Source organism: Xiphophorus maculatus, chromosome 11 (assembly GCF_002775205.1).
Source record: "Xiphophorus maculatus strain JP 163 A chromosome 11, X_maculatus-5.0-male, whole genome shotgun sequence".
Lineage (NCBI taxonomy): Eukaryota > Metazoa > Chordata > Actinopteri > Cyprinodontiformes > Poeciliidae > Xiphophorus > Xiphophorus maculatus.
In genome coordinates, this window is record NC_036453.1 from 1,360,135 (window position 1) to 1,377,249 (window position 17,115).

The 17,115-nt window shown below is 37.2% G+C and overlaps 1 protein-coding gene across 2 annotated transcripts in view; it reads left to right on the forward strand.

Annotated features, from left to right (window-relative positions):
* The first annotated feature begins 7,241 nt into the window (after window positions 1-7,241).
* The window catches only part of adgrd2 (adhesion G protein-coupled receptor D2), a 43,599-nt gene continuing 33,725 nt past the window's right edge, over window positions 7,242-17,115 (forward strand). For both annotated transcript variants that reach the window (XR_002753443.1, XM_023341855.1), the window contains exons 1-8: window positions 7,242-7,322; window positions 7,621-7,667; window positions 7,857-7,914; window positions 8,027-8,266; window positions 8,350-8,979; window positions 10,819-10,941; window positions 14,218-14,312; window positions 14,891-15,187. Coding sequence is in view for 1 of the 2 variants with exons in the window: in XM_023341855.1 (XP_023197623.1) it covers window positions 7,623-7,667; window positions 7,857-7,914; window positions 8,027-8,266; window positions 8,350-8,979; window positions 10,819-10,941; window positions 14,218-14,312; window positions 14,891-15,187 (1,488 nt within the window). In the remaining variant the exon portion in view is untranslated. The remainder of the gene's footprint in view (window positions 7,323-7,620; window positions 7,668-7,856; window positions 7,915-8,026; window positions 8,267-8,349; window positions 8,980-10,818; window positions 10,942-14,217; window positions 14,313-14,890; window positions 15,188-17,115) is intronic.

The following is a 17,115-nucleotide window of genomic DNA, read 5'->3' on the forward strand; positions in this document are numbered from 1 at the left end:
CCGGCCAGCTGGCAGCTGGCATGTGGAGCTGTCTGCTAATGCAGCGGGAGCAGACATGTCCGACAAATTCAGAGCAATATTGCAATCAGGTTGATATACTGAGCAGATATTTGAGACTTACACAGATACATTCTCACCTAAAAACATTGTAAAATATCATGCTGAATCACTTCAAGTGTAATATAGCAAAAAAATGTGCAGCACTTCACCACCATTGCCGCTTTGCTTGAACACTCGGTGTGGATCCTCAATGAATTATGGGATATGTTAGGAAGAAACAACGGCCTCAGTTTTCTGCTCCATGTTACTCTAAACATCTGCCGGCAGTGTGCTACTGATCATTAACAGCCTTCTGATATTAGGCAGGAGTCTGTTCACCCAACCAACTCTCCACATCCAGTGGGCAGTGCAGGTTGCTACAATCAATAGTGGCCACACAGGCACACCCCCTGGAAGGAAACAAACGGAGAAGTTTTTAGTACAAGCATTACACGTTTGACATGAAGTCCTGCTTTCAAAATAAAAATGTAAACAAAAGTATTAAAAGTTTTGAGAACAAAAGACATGATATCCTGCTTTCAGACTGGAAATGTGTGCTTTTGGATTACGGCAGAAAAATTCCTCTATACCTCCAGAAGTTCATCAGAGTTGAAGGAGATGCATCGAAGGAGACTCTCCAGAGAGTCCAATGGAAGAACATCAGGAGGGAATCAGACTGGGAAGGAGGAAAAGCACTCGAGTAAGCATCAACTCATTAGAATAGAATAGAATAGAATAGAATAGAATAGAATAGAATAGAATAGAATAGAATAGAATAGAATAGAATAGAATAGAATAGAATAGACTTACTTTATTCATCCCAGCAGGGAAATGATTTCGCAGTTACAGCAGTATAGAGACAAGACACACAACAACCACCACTGAGTAGCAATTGTAGACAAGATAAAATAAAAATAAAATATAACATGCTGTCAATATAAAAAGCAGCTTAGACATTAAACATTCAATGAAGTTTTAGGAAGGCCAGATAATTACCAGAATATTGGGGAAAATCATCCAGGGTTTGCTTCAAGAAAGCCTCTCTCCTAAATATTTCTTTAATCAGGTCAGATTCCAGCTGGACATCAAGCAGCCTGTGGAGGAAAGGTAAAAGAGAACACATGAAAACCAGTCCAGCTCCTGCACACACTGGGACACATTGGAACAATGAAAAAGGATTCTTTTTTTTATTTATTAGGGTAAGATTTTAAAAAAAGAAAAAATTGTATGTAAAACATAAAGTATGTGTCTGTTATTAACCAGCTTTTTTCTCTTTCAGTATAATGCTGTCGAAAAGCAAACATCCAAAAGTTTTTACTCAGTGGTCAATTTTATCAAATGTGTTTTTGAAGTTTGGCTCAATGCAGAAAGTGTTTTCGATGAGTGATTCTTATCCTGTTATTAGAGTTTGCAGTGAGGAAGATTAACTTCTCTCATCCAGACAATTCTCTGCTCTGGTTCAGTAAATGTGTTCTGTCTGGTTGAAGCCACGACTCAAATTCTTCTACAAACTCCTTCTTGACATTGTGGATCTTGTGCAATGATACACATATGGGACCATCCCCAAACTGCTCACACAAAATAGAAAACATGAAATTGTTAAAAATTTCTTGGTATTCTGAAATATTAAGAATTAATTTCACTGGAATTAAGTCCAGCTCCTCTGGACCAAACTTTACACATTTCGCAGTCAGGCCGGTACTGTTCTCCCTGCAGCTTGTCTAGACACAAACCAATTTTATGAAGCTCATTTCAGGTAATAGGTTGTTCTTTTTCACTCAGTAGAAAGAGGGATGGCTCCTTAGTGCCTCATCATCCACTTCATGGATGAGTTGCTATTGTTGACAAATGCGTCCAGTTTGTTCTGATATCATAAACAGTTACCTGTAGAAGATTGAGTAGAGTAGAAATTTCACTAGACTTGCTGCACAGGTGAAATCAGATCATGATACTAAGCTGAAATAACTGCAGCTCTTTAGAGCGACAGTATGCACAATGTTTTTTAGAAGCAGTCTGTAAGACTAGGTGCTGGATTTTTTTTTTATATACGTGTGGTCATGTAAGTGATTGGAAAAGCTGAATTCAATGACCTGGAAAGGAGACTTCAAATATGGTCAAATAGCTACAATATTTTTTTCAGTGGATATTTTTAACCCCTGACCCTTAAAATAAAATATACTGAAAAATATGAGATTCGAAGGCAACAATGACTATTAAAACTGTCGCCTTTTTCTTGGCAAATGTTTGGTGCTATCTAGTGACGACAGCCTTTTTTCCCCACTGGGTAAGAATGGAAGAAATTTTCCTGACAAAAATCAATTCAACAGCAGACCTTCAAAATAATAACAGTTTGAACACTTTAACAATGGTAAGAGGATTAGAGGATTTTCCACAGAGGTTTGAGTTTATACCATTGGTTCTTATTCTTCAGATAACCTTCATGTTTGGGTGAACCCGTTTCAACTTTGGCTGGACACATTTGAACCTTTCAGTGTGAAACAAAGCTTAGTTGTAGTTGCCGTCACACAAAGGGTTAATATGTCACTTTGCGCGTTGATTTACTGGCTCTAACATTATATGTTCTAAAACATTGTCTCGACGTTCTTCACATTTTTTATTTATTTCTTTGGTATTTTTTCATTGAATTTCTGAAAGAGTAGATTTATGGCTATAATGTGGCCTAATTGTATTACTGGAGAAAAGAAGCACCCTGGTAAGAGACGTTTTATTAAGTTTCTTACAACATGCATATGAGTTGATTGTGTTGTTGCCTCCTGCAATATAACAAATCTCCAAAATAAGTTTTTTCTTAAGTGTCTTCTGTGATTAAAGCCATTTTTTGTTTTGCATATGAGGGAAATGTACATTGGTCCTGGTGAAGTATTAAGTATACATGAAGACTTGTTTTATATGTATATCAGAACATATAGATCAGTAACAACATTTTGTTCTCGGGGCAATTTCACAACCATCTATTCATCAAAATGAAAATGAAGGAACCTCTGACCCTATTATACTGCTATGACTAACATCTGTCTGAGCTACATTCTTTTGTAATTTTGAATAAGGTACAATAAATATGTGAATGTGCCCATATTCATACATGTTCCTGTAAATTACACCCAGAGGAATGGCACCAAGTTCTCAAAGATTAGCAAATATATGAATGTTTGGTTCACATATCAAGGTCAGTTTTTTGTCAATTCGAAATATTCTGTTTTTAGTCAATAAAAATCAGACATTGAGTTCTATATACTGATAATTAAGCTTTTTATTGTCTTCTCACACTATCAACTGCTGGAAATTTTATACAGAAATTTTTTTATCTACTGTGGATTGTCTCTAATCCACATGTTTAATATTATTCACACTTGCTCCAATATCAATAATACATACAACAAAATTATTCATAAACAGGCTCAAGGTAATAGAAACTTAGAGATCTTTATTGGTAGGTCTTTTTCCTCTTGTTGATCTTGTCACACTGTGGGCTGTTGTCTATGTGGAATACTAATTGACTTGTTGTGTCTTAATGGGTCTTTTCCTGGATTACTGGATTCTTGGTATTGAACTATTTAGCCTTTGTTACAAAAATATTAGTTCTTGTTTTTTGGAGTCTGACTAAAACAAGAAAGAAAACATTCTTAAAACATAGGCCAGTAAACCTGTACACAGATAAAGTCCAATGTTCCCAATATAAAAGAAAGAAATGTCAAACAGTCTTTTTCATGAAAATAACTTTAACAGATTTCAACTGAACCCAAGAGAACTTAACAGTAAAAAAATGTGTTTGATCAAGAGATTAAGGTTTCTTCCAAGTCTCCCCTCATCAACTGGAAGATTTATTATCTTAAATACAATGGTTACATATTGCATTTGAAGACAAAACCTTTTTACTAGCTATTTTATTGACAATAAATCTGAGTAAATTTGAGCTTTTATTAGGATTATCAAAGTCTTTTATATTTATATTACTTATTTATACTTACTTATTATTACTTATTATTTATCATACTTACAGTCAGTCGATGATGCCACAGTAATTAAATAGGAATAAACACCTTGATGGACCCATCCTGTATTCTGTTTGGTGATTATGGATTTTTACTTTTAGGAAAATGCTACAGAGCCTTTCATTGCTAAATTTCATTGCCACTGACTTTCCTCCCCTCTGACGTAGGAGCGGCTCTGAGCAGGATTAAATCCCACAAGGCTGCGGGTCCTGATGGCATACCTGGACGTGTCCTCAGAACGTGCTCTGGGGAGCTGGCAGGAGTGCTGACAGACATCTTCAACCTGTCCCTGGCCCGTGCTGTGGTACCGACCTGCTTCAAGTCTACCTCCATCGTCCCAATCCCCAAGAATCCCAACCCAACCAGACTCAATGACTACCGCCCGGTAGCCCTTACCCCCATCATTACCAAGTGCTTGGAGCGGCTGGTCCTAGCACACCTCAGATCCTGTCTCCCCCCCACACTAGACCCCCACCAATTTGCAGAACAGGAGCACAGAGGACGCAGTCTCTATTGCGCTGCACTCTGTCCTTTCTCACCTGGACAGTAAGAACACTTACGCCAGACTGCTGTTCTTAGATTTTAGTTCAGCATTCAACACTGTCATCCCATCACAACTCATTACCAAACTCACAGACCTCGGCATCAATCCATTCATGTGTAACTGGTTGCTCGACTTCCTGACCAGTCGACCTCATCATGTCCGGCTGGACAACCACTTCTCATCCACCATCATCATAAACACCGGAGTGCCACAAGGCTGTGTGATGAGTCCCTTCCTCTACTCCCTCTTCACCTACAACTGCAGACCTGTCCATGGCTCTAACGCCATCATCAAGTTTGCAGACGACACCATGGTGATCGGCGTTACAGAAGCCTACGGACCAGAACCACCAGGCACCGGAACAGCTTCTTTCCCACAGTTGTCACGCTTTTGAACACCTCCTGACATAAAACATAAACTATAAGGACTGTACTCCCCTATCCTCTCATACAACAATAACACATGGACTATCCTCACACACACACACACACACACATCACGGACTGTTTTCTTCACACACACATACAACCTGTAAATTTATCTGCCATTATTTATCTTGTATTATATTATATACATATATAATCCATTCCCTAACATTCTTGTATAATCTGTATATTCTGTATAATCTGTGCATACAGCTCCCATATTTATATTTATACACAATATCTATATCTCTTTGCTATAACCCCTTATAGTCCATACATACATAGTCTTGTACATCTGTAAATAAATATTTATATCTCGTAGAGCACTTCTGGATAGATGCAAACTACATCTCGTTGCTTGTACTTGTGACAGTGCAATGACAATAAAGTTGAATTCTATTCTATTCTATTCTATTCTATTCTAAAGCATTCCTTCCAACCTCCTTCTCGCTTCTTAATGAACTAACAATTTTTTGGAGGATGGCACAAAAAGCCTTTTATTGCACTTCAAGTTATTTTTGTCTTTTACATTAGTTACATTTTCTATCTATTTCTTAGGGCGGTGGTGCTCTTTTAAATTGTTGAAATCGGTCCAAACTGCATTCTTATTATCTGTTTATGTCTTTATCTTATTGTATCTGTATCTTGCAGTCACTTCACTTCTGCTGTCAAAAATTTCCCTTAGGGGTCAATAAAGTATACAGTGGCTTGCAAAAGTATTCATACCCCTTGAATATGCAGAAAATGTGCGTCGTCGAAACAGGATGCAGCAACACATAAAATGTTTGTTCTTTGTGAAAGTGAGGGGAATGCAGGGTAGAGAGAGAGAGATGGAGCTTTGATGTCATCATTTAAAAACAGACCACATGGCAACACGGAAACATGAAATTTATCCACTCCGGAACCCTGTTTCAAAAATTATCATTTCTGATGTCCTGAGATGTTGAATCCATGTGGACATACAGCCTAAACGACAAAAAAACTTTTGCAGATACACTGAAAATCATCTCAGTGTGAATGGGGCTTGAAATTGAAGTGTTTGACATAACCATTGTAACATCTGGGTGAAAAACGTAGAAGCACGCAATCCTAAAAGCCCCAACATGGTTGGACAAAAAGTCGAGCTGTTTGTGCGCGGTCACATGGTTTTCAGACGTTTGTTTTTGCACAGACCTTTCAAGGTCCACATCTAGGTGTGAAGACATAGTAAACACAAAGATTATGGTAGTGACAAACAAGGATATGATATTTGATGGGCTGGAAAATCTCTTATGTTTTTGCATTATCAAAAAGAAAAGAAGGAAAGGCATTGGTGAAACGTTCTCCTGCTGCATCAACCCAGAACTGAGCCTCACAGCCTCGAACAATCACTCCTCAAAATCTGACCATAATCAGATAATGTCCTGACTATTGGTGCTACCAGACTACCCAGTCCACCTTGCATAGATAGTCAGAACTACAGATCATGGAAGTTGAGTAGCGCTGTTATGGGGTTCCATTTGTGTCAAAAATAAGCAGAAGTCAGATGTGTAGATGTTGCATATCTCTATGTTACACATGCGTTCGCTAGGTGTTGTGCTGTAGGAGGAACTTCACAAAACTGCATCTTGAGAAAAGAATATTATTCCTTAAAAAAATCATTATGTTAATGCTAACTGACCTAAAACAGGAATTCATTCATATCAGGAAATGAGAGAGAAATCTGTGTTTTTTTTATAGTGTTTTTAGATAATTTATTCAAACATTTGGTTTCAACTGTATATTGAACTATAATAATAATATGAAAAACTCAGATGATGTTGTGAAATAATTACAAGGAACGCTTTACATTTTATAGAATATACTAATTATTTTATTCTTTAAGCAACATGATTTTCTGAAAATGTTTACAAAAAATATGAAGAGGTTTTATTAGATAATAATATGAGTATTTTCAGCTTTACTGTCTATAAATTACAGTAATGGAACTGATAGGACCATTAACTTTCGAGTGGCCTGTTGAAAACATAGATAAGGGCAAAGTGGTGGGTATGTGCAGCTTCCTGCTGCTGTAAATGAACTCTCTGTGCCAAAGGCTTGACACCGCTTGCGCAAGTGGAGTTCTTTTTAAAAAATGACCCTCTTTGCATGACAAAAGCAGATTGCTTTAGGGTGGCTGCACAAGAGGGAGGAACGCAAGGAGGAGTGTTGAAGCAGGAAGGGGAGGTAGACGGGGACTTGGGCAGATGCACTGGGAGCACTGGTTCTTTTTCTCTGAGGAGAGTGTACACACTGCAGGACATGGTTGACATTGACACAGAGGTACCGTATGAGGAGCTAGAGTTGGATTTATGTTTCGCTGTTTGGCAGTTATCTCCAGAGTGGCGTGAAATGAACGCACAATCTCTGAGTGCAGAAGAATCTGGCGATATTTTTTTGCAATTTGTGAGGGTCAGCGGTTGGGGAGAGTCATTGTGAAACTCTGCTTGCGTGTTTTCTAGTGCTGTTACTGGCAGTGAATTTTGCATAGTGATGTTTTTAAAGCAATCATTAACCGATGGCACATGGATACAGTGAAAATACATTTTTGTAGCTCAACTGATTCATTTCTTCTGTCTAGAAATGGCTGGGATCATGCTTACAGGACTCGTACTCTTCTTGTTGGAGGTAATATTGTTCACAATATACTGTGTAACAGAAGCCATATTTGTAATTTTTTTTTAATTCTCCAAAGGCCACAAAAATTTAATTGAAATCATTGCAACGAATGAATCTTAAATAGCCACGATTCATACAAGTGTGAACACTGTGGAACATCCACTGTGGAATGATAAACTGGGAATCTTTTCTCTGTAGGTTATATGTGATGGTGAGCCAACACATGCTGGGACAGAAACAATGGAACAGCCCCATGGTGAGGGAACAGAGTCTGCAATTATTCTGGCATTTTTCTCATTTAAAAATTGAAAAATGGGCCAACTGATAAGATTTCTAATCAACTATCTGTAATGTGTCTGCTTTCTCAGAGCAAGTCAAGCTCATCCATCCTACATCACAATGGGTGCTGAAGTTATTTAACGACTCGCTGCCCTTTTCCAGAGCTGAGAGTTTCTGCAGAGGTCAGTTCAGCTCTCTGATGACCCTGGAACGGTCAGAGGACAAGAAAGAGACCGTGGAGTTTCTGCAGCAGACTGGACTTCGCTCTCCAGTCTGGGTTAAAGATCACTCCAGAGCAGAGTCCAAGCCGGTAGCTCTCTCCAAGCAGTGTAAGTGGAACTAGGGATCTTCAAAACTGTGATCAAAATTTTCCCTGAACAAAAAGTATATATTTTTTTCTCTCTGGGTTCAGATTTGGAGTTCTCAGTGCTAAGATTTCCAAAGGAATCCCATGAAGGCTTTGCACGTGTCAGAGTGTCTTTTCCCGCCATGTCGTCTGTCAGTGTGTCTGTTCGAGTTCAGTGGGACACAGAGTGGACTGATGTATCAACAGTCTTCTCCTACGCTGCACCTGTACTGACCAATGAGTTCCAGCTGCGAGGCCGAGTGGACACGCAGGGTCGTATCCACCTGGCCCTCATAATCCACGGAAAACACTTTCCATACAAGGCCTCCTTTGCAAATGATGGTGCATGGCATCACATCTGTGTCACATGGAGTAGGATGAGCAATCACTGGGCTATCTATGTGGACGGAGACAGGAAAGACACGGGCTCTGGTACAGACATGGACAGGGATATACACGGTGATGGTATTCTTATCCTGGGTCAGGACCAAGACTCCTTTGGGGGAAATTTCACAGAACCATTTTTTGGGAACATCACTGACCTGAATGTATGGAACGTTTCTTTGGAAACGAGGCATGTCCGTGCCTTGAATTTGTGCTCGGCCACAATACAGGAAAAACTTTTCAGCTGGAACCTCAGCCTCATAGACAGCCATCATGTGGTCAAAGAGGTGAAGGCCCCGTTGTTCTGTCCAGGTAGGATAACAGTCTATTTATAAAACCATAAGTTCACAAAACATGTTGGGTTTTTGTTTTTCACAGCCAATCAGCCAGTTACAAATTTTATAACATTCTCTTGAAATGACAGTAAAAAATGTGGTAACACGCCTCCTTCACTTTACTTGAACTTTCCTTAGTTCAATGATACACATTAACAGATGAAGTTGAATTAGAATTGAGCTTGATTACATTAAAAGTAGAATTTGTTGCTTATCTCTCTGCTGCTTTTGTAGTAAATGTGTAGTAGGTCAATATACCAAACACAGCCACTGTGCATTACCAATTTCTAATTAAAATAACATTTCTAAATGTATTTTGCCAGTGCATTTACAAATGATAAATAGACTGGATGTACTGGCAGATATAAAAAAATTGAAAGGTGCATAAATGTGCAACATGTCTTGCTAGTCATCTCAGAAAGTGAAACAGTCATTTTTCATTACACATAGTGTACATTATTCCAAGCTTTAATTTTTTGCAATTTTAATGATCAATGTAGACAAAATAATTAAAGACATTCAATGCCACAAAGTTAGAATATCACAATAGATCGATCAAAAAAATATGTTTTAAGCACAAATGTAAGTACGTACATTTCTGTACACTCAATGCTTTGATTGGCTGTTTGACACAACATTTGTAGACAATCATTACCTGTGATCACAGGAGACAGGATCACAGGTAATGATCCTGCAGAGGTCAGTTCAGCTGTCTGGTCACCCTGGAACGGTGACCAGAGATATGCAGGTAATACCTACCTATATGTAGGTAGGACCTAATACATGTAGGTAATACATGTATTACCTACATGTATTACCAATGTAGGTAATACATTAGTACTGCAGGCAATGTAGGAATTTCTGACAAACATTAGAAGAACATTAGAAAAAGTTTTTTTTCTAAACTTTTAAAAGCAAAGAGAGTTTATGAACTCTGTTTAATTCATGAGAGTTCATAAATGAAAGTGAAACTCCCCACAAATCACTTTTATGCTGATGGAACTGTCTAAACTGGTTGCTTAGGGTTCTATATTTATGTTTCTGAGTGAATGTTGACATTTTTGCATAATTCTTTTAGTTTGGTATTATTTTGTCTGAAACCATTTCTCTACTGGCCTCTTTGGTCAAACGGTTCTTACGCAGTTGAATTTTCCTATAGTGGTAAGGCTTGGTACAACTTCGTCACTTTGGGTATAAAACCAGAGTCCAGGAACCTGGCATGTAACATAGTTAGAGCTGAACGGCTAAAAAAACAAAATAAAATATTTTGAAAAGTCCTATTAAACGTCAGGAGTCAGGACTATAAATTGACTCAGATGCCATGGCTTGATCTTCATAAGAAATATTAATGCCTAAAACTCTACAAAGTCTCTGCAAAGAATAGTTGTTACCATGAGGTGGCCCAAGCAGTTGGTAGTTTTTGTCTTTTCAGATTGTCTTAAAATATGTTCAATGACGATTTTTTGCAGCTGTGTAGGTGATGAATTCAACCTTTGCAGTGTTTACCTAAGCGCCACTGCTGAACCTCTTATGTAAAATGTGTGTAAAATGTCTTGTTGCTCATGGAGCCGTCAGTAAAGGACAGTGAAAGGCGAAGGCATTTAGAACTGAGCGGTCTGGAAGTCAGCGCCTCCACTTTCTGCTTCCCTTAATTGTGAACCATAAACATCCAGGAGAAATTCAAACCTTGCCAAAATATGTTTACGAATAATCTTATAGTTGAAAGCTGAAGCCATTATTCTGCTTCTGTGTGTGTGCGGGTGTGTGGGGGTGGGCGCCTGTGTGTGTATTTGTAACAATTTGAATGTATGAGCAGCAGTGCTCCAGCAGATGGAGCTCCAGGGCTGCAGGACATTGCAGGGCTGGTCGGATCAGCTGCCATCCTTCAGCTGGACAGACTGCTCTGATCTTCTGCCTTTCATCTGCAGGAGCAGCCGAGGTGAGACTCTACAGTGTGTTTCAGAATAATCCATGATTTTGCAGTCTGCATGGTATTGTTGAATTAAAACTGGGCCTATAAATACACATCAGTGACTCTGTAGGAGAAGAGTTGATGTCTTTTAAAATTTTGAAAGCAATGTTGAACTGGTTGAAAGCACAATATCCATGCCGAGGTCCTGGCAGAAACCTGAACCCAGAACCTTCCTGATTAATGAAGTTTAAGACCTGGTACTCTGGAGGTCAGTGAGGTCATACGTAGTTTGTTATTTTTCTGGTTTCGGCTAAAATGGTTCTATGGAATCCTTCACTATCTTTATTGTCAACTTCCATGTCCAGATGGTTAGCCACAGTTGAAATGTGTAATTGGTCTAACATTTTTTAGACGCGTTATTGGGATTGTCACAGAAACAGTGGATGATATTAAATATAGATTTTGTCTCGTTTTTATGTTGGACTTTAAAATAGTGAGGAATTGCAACTTCTCACGGTACACTTCATCCTACAACCATCTGATTGATCTATCTATCTATCTATCTATCTATCTATCTATCTATCTATCTATCTATCTATCTATCTATCTATCTATCTATCTATCTATCTATCTATCTATCTATCTATCTATCTATCTATCTATCTATCTATCTATCTATCTATCTATCTATCTATCTATCTATCTATCTATCTATCTATCTATCTATCTATCTATCTATCTATCTATCTATCTATCTATCTATCTATCTATCTATCTATCTATCTATCTATCTATCTATCTATCTATCTATCTATCTATCTATCTATCTATCTATCTATCTATCTATCTATCTGTCTTTATGTCTGTCTGTCTGTCTGTCTGTTTTAGAGATGGAAGGTAAGTTGGAAATGGGACAGAGATTATTGTAGTTGGATTTGGTCCATGTTTTTTCAGGACAACTTGAGATGTTCTCGTCATATTACTTAATCCTGCTTTAAATCTTTCCATTGTGTTCCTTGTTCTTCATTATGCTGATGTTCACTAATGTTCTCCAACAACATCTGGGTTCATGCTGAAATCAGAATACACACAAATGAACTCTGTTTACACTGAGGTTTATTTTAGAGTGATCATTTAAAGAAATCTGAAAACAAATGTTTTCAGATTTTACACAATTGTATTTGTAAAAATGTGGAGACACTGTCTCATTTCCCCCTAAATCACAATTATACACTACTTTATATTGTTTATATAAGAAAACACATTGAATCTACATTCAATGTAGATTCAATGAAAATGAAAATACATAAATTATTTTTTTTATTTTTATTTTACCTTGCATTGTTAAATGTTTTTCCAACAACAAATAAAGCAAACTTTAATTCAGGTTTTAAAATTGAGTTGTGTATGAGGGTGTTACATTTTGTTGAATGAATCAGCGAGAAGTTTGATTTTTCTCTTTCAGTTTTGCTTTCTTTTTACTAGATGTTTCTGTTTAGAAGCACAAATAGGAATTTGTCCAATTAAATTATTCACTGTCCCTTCAAGTTTGTATAAGATGGCATAAATGCCCTGAAAAACAATTGTAATTTTAGCCAAGTTTTTATGTTTTCTTTAATTTTAATTTAATTTCCTTCTGAGATAAAGGAAGTATTGAATTGAAATAAAGTGAATTAAGGGAACGTTCAGCATTCAAGGTTTCATAACAACACAAAGGTGCTTCTTAATTTGTTTCATTTGAACATCAGTTTAAAAAATAAACAATTGTTGCCTCTGTACTGGACACTGGGTTTGTACAGGCAACATCTGAAATTTAGTAATTAGCAGTGAAAACCAGACAAGTTAAAACATTTTTAAAACACAAGGTTAACACCATCAATAGGAACACATGTAACACACCTCAGTCTACATGGACTGTTGTGTGTCAACCTCTGAACTACAACATTCAATATTTTATCTTTATTTTAAATGAATCTTTTGTCTATTTTTAGCTTTTAGGAAATGTCTTCGTTAAAAAAATAATTTAATTTAGTTCAGCACACACAAACTATTGCAGGATTTATAACATAAAGCATTTGCTCTTCTCCAGGTTCTAAAATTAATTAAATATGACCTCAGGTGAATAAAAACACACCACAGATTCCAGCATGTCATTAATTTTTTAAACAAAGGTAAAACCAAATTGAAAAAGTTTGTGAAAAACTAAGTTCAGTAAAAGATGATTACACTGCTTTGGCAGTGTAATCTATGATTATCTACATTTTAACATGTAGATAAAACTATTATTATCTACTGCAGCAGCAGATTATCTTTTTTTTCACTGAGATTCAAAATAGAATTCCTGTTCAGATTCTGATTAAAGAATCAGATAATGAACTGATGGAAACCATGCCATTATTGATAGTTAATGAAATATGCAGTTATGAGATGACCAAATTCAATATAATACATTTTCAAACGCCCCCATATGCAGAACAAGTTAGGTTTGATTGCTGTCCTCCTATATATCCATGTGTTGTAACAGATTTGTATCAAATTGAAGGCGATTTCCACAGCCAGGTAACTCTGATAACTAAAACAGAAATGTCACACTTCAAAATGATTGTCCTAAACAAAACAAAAATCATATGAATTAAAAGAAAATATCTTAATCAAACTGAATTTAGCTATTTTTAATTATATGTTTTAAGAAATCCAGTTGGTGTGTGTTGTTATTTCATTGAACTGAACTTTTGTATTTGTTTTTCTTTGAGTATCTCTGACATGACCTGCTTGTTAAATAATTAATTGAATTACTGCAATGTAAATGAATTAAAGTAAGCTACTGAGATCTGGAAAACAGTGACCAGCAGTATTTAGCAGAGATTCTTATCTAACATTTTAATGAAGGGTTTTTAGTTATAGATGCCTGTACCAATGAAATGAAATAACCAATAGCTGAACTCAGAAAATGTCAAATATTTTCTATCAGACTACTCAATGAGATCTTTTGCTTTTGTTTTGCTCATTAATATAGTGCATATTCTCCCATACGAATGTTTAATCAGCATTGTATTTGTACCTGATAAAAGCAAGGACATCTAGATGACTAATGTAACATGTAGGTGTTCAATAGTTGAAAATGATTTTATTCAGGGTGTATGGGCCTTCTGATGTCACTGAGAGCAGATATAGTAACCTGTCATGATGAAGAGAAAAACCTTTATCTCCAAGTAATGTTTTTTATCTCAGGATTTATAGTTCAATGGTCTGTTCTCCCATCTGTTCATAACCAACACACATGAACTGTCCTCTCTGCTGCAGAACGGCACCACAGGATGGAGCAGATCAGTAAGTCTCAGAGCAGCCAGCCTTCTGCCTTCATGAACCAACTGATGAAGCTTTCCAACAAGAGCCAGGTAGGCCACGCCTGCATGCCTATCAAATACCAGCTGATTCCTGATACCAGACAGTCGCAGCTAAACGTTCCCAGTGAGGATATCAACACCGTACCAGTTTGATGGAAGCTGGAATTGACAAAGAAAAATTACAAAAGGCATTACATCTATCTGCAAAATCAAATTAATTGAGTGATCAACAATACAAAAAACACAATATTTTTAGGTTATTGTGCAGTGTTTCTATGTAGATCTTAATGTGAAAGTAAAAAAAAAAATTGTTGACTTTTCCTTTTCTTACTTTTAAGACAAGTAATCCTTGTCTTAAAATAATTTAGCCCAATGTTTCATTGAATTCAGACTATACAGCGGCACAGTTGATAGTACCGTTGTTTTACAGCAAGAAGGTCCTGGGTTCAAATCCTGGCCAGGTTCTTTCTGCATGTCCTCTGTATGTATGTGGAGAGAGGCACCAGCTCCCCACCCAGCAAGGATATGCGTGTTTAGATAATGGATGGATGGTTTATTAGATTGCAAAATAAAAAAAAGTTGAATTATTCAGTGTAGATTTTCACTGAATCCAGCATATTCTCTTTCAGTCTGAGCTGATGCTTGTGCAGCAGCCATCAGGGCTGGACAGCCTGGCCCAGGCTGCGGCCCTGCTCAACGCCTCCATCCAGGCCCTGGAAGACACGCAGCAGGACGGCCTGCAGCCAGCCGACATGGTGACGCTCATCCAGCTGCTGACACTCACTGCTGACGTCTCCTCTGAACCATCAGTCAGTGCTGAAAACAGTAGCTGTGACAACATCCAGGAGCTCAGTCAGCACTTCATCAGTGTGGCTGACAGCATCATCAGTGAAGACAATGCAGACAAGTGGCAGGCTATCAAAGAGGTAGCATGTGATGTATGAAGTAGATTTACTGGAGACTTACCATTATTGCTCTTCTGAGCAATATAAGTGCTTGAAATGTTTCTAAAGCCGTGTCATTCTTCCTGCTGACATCACAGAGAAAAGATGGGAATCATCCTTCAACCTTGACCCAATCACTTCAGGTCAAATCATTAAATGAAAACGTTACTTACAAAAGCATAGATGTTGAAATTTACAGCAACATATCGTGACAAATTCTAAATATATTTAAAAAGTCTCCTAACACTGTTGATTTATAGATAGTTAAGTCTAAATTTTACCATCTTTCCAATTTTCTAACTCTGAAATTAGTGACTCTGAGTAGCAAAGCTGGAGTTGTTCATTGTTAAAAGGATGTTGTTTTTTTATGAAAACCATATAAACCATCACTAATGTAAATTGCATCTTATCAATGTCTCCTAGAAAGACATTAATGGGTTCTTCATTTGCTGTGTTTATATTGACTATAAATTTGTGCAAATTTGAATTACAAAAATAAATGCGTTTAATGGAAACACAGCAATTTTTAAAAAAAATGCCACCTTCGGCCTTTTGCACCTGCCATTAAAATATTAACAGATTTGACATTAAAATAATTCCGACTTCTATGCAGTGGATAAGATGACATTCAGAGATCCAGCACCCCGCTGTCCTTTCATGTGACTGATTAGTTGATAAAATTCTGATGACGTTTTCTCCTCCATAGAAAAGCTTACAGTAACGGTGAACATCCAGCAGAATTCAGCACAAAGGAGGCAACTTGTCTGAGCTGACATGTATGTTTTGTTTTAATTAAGCTACCTACTTTGACCTAAAAGCCTCTCTCCTGTGGAGGGATACGTAGTTCACAGCAGTGTGTTATTAGTTCGACACACGGTGAGCAACGAATGACAAAGAAAGATAAACGTTTTCTGCGACAGCAACAAAATTTGAACATTTTCAACTTTCTTGTGTTGCGTCGCTGGTCTTCATGTGGATATCTACGTATACCAGCTCAAAGTTACATCGAGCCGAGTGACTGGCAAGTTCCACTGGAAAGGAATAGAGAGGGACATTTCTAAATTAATGTTTAAAACAAAATGACTTCCTTAAGCCCTTGCTGAATATACAAACCTGGAAAACTGAGAATCTTCAGACATGTTTGGTTTGAGACAATAAAACATTTTTTTGTAAATATTTTTTGAAAACATGCACAGAGACATGGGCTACATGGGCAGTTTGCATCTGCTACACAAATTTAAAATGACTGTCTTACTTAAACAAGCTTCTGTGTCTTTTTGTAGCTCAGTATTCCTGCCAAATTCAAAGACTGAAGAGCTTTAAACTTAACATGGTTTATAATTAATGGACTTCAGTTATTCCATAGTAGACTGTTGACTGTGACGTATGTTTTTGCTAAAGTTAATTCCAATCCATAGCTTTAGTTCTGTTTAGCCAGTTCGAATTAACTGGAAGCATCAGGTATTGTTCTAAGTTTTTTCCTTTGTTTTCCTTGAACAGAAGCAGGTTCATGGGGGCAGTTGATCTATATTTTATATTCTCCAGCTTTCTGTGTGTCTGAGAATCACAAAACTATGTTCTGCTTTGTCTGTAACAACAACTTTCTGCCACGCCCTGCCTGGTAAGCGCTGTACTTTCTGCAATGAACAAACTAACCTTGAGAGGAATTGGTGGATTACATATTTATCTGTTGGTAAAACCGTAAAATATTGTGTCAAGGATATGTTTTCCTTAGTGGAATGTGTTTTGCTGTAAAGGGAACAAGGACATGATGAATGAGTTGACAAAAATGTGTGAAACAATGAAAGTCTGAATTTTATAGGGCTGAGAATATCCAAATAAAAAGCAATATAAGTTCAGAGTTCCTGTCGCACTAACAGTGAAAATTATAAACACCAAAGCTCAATTCT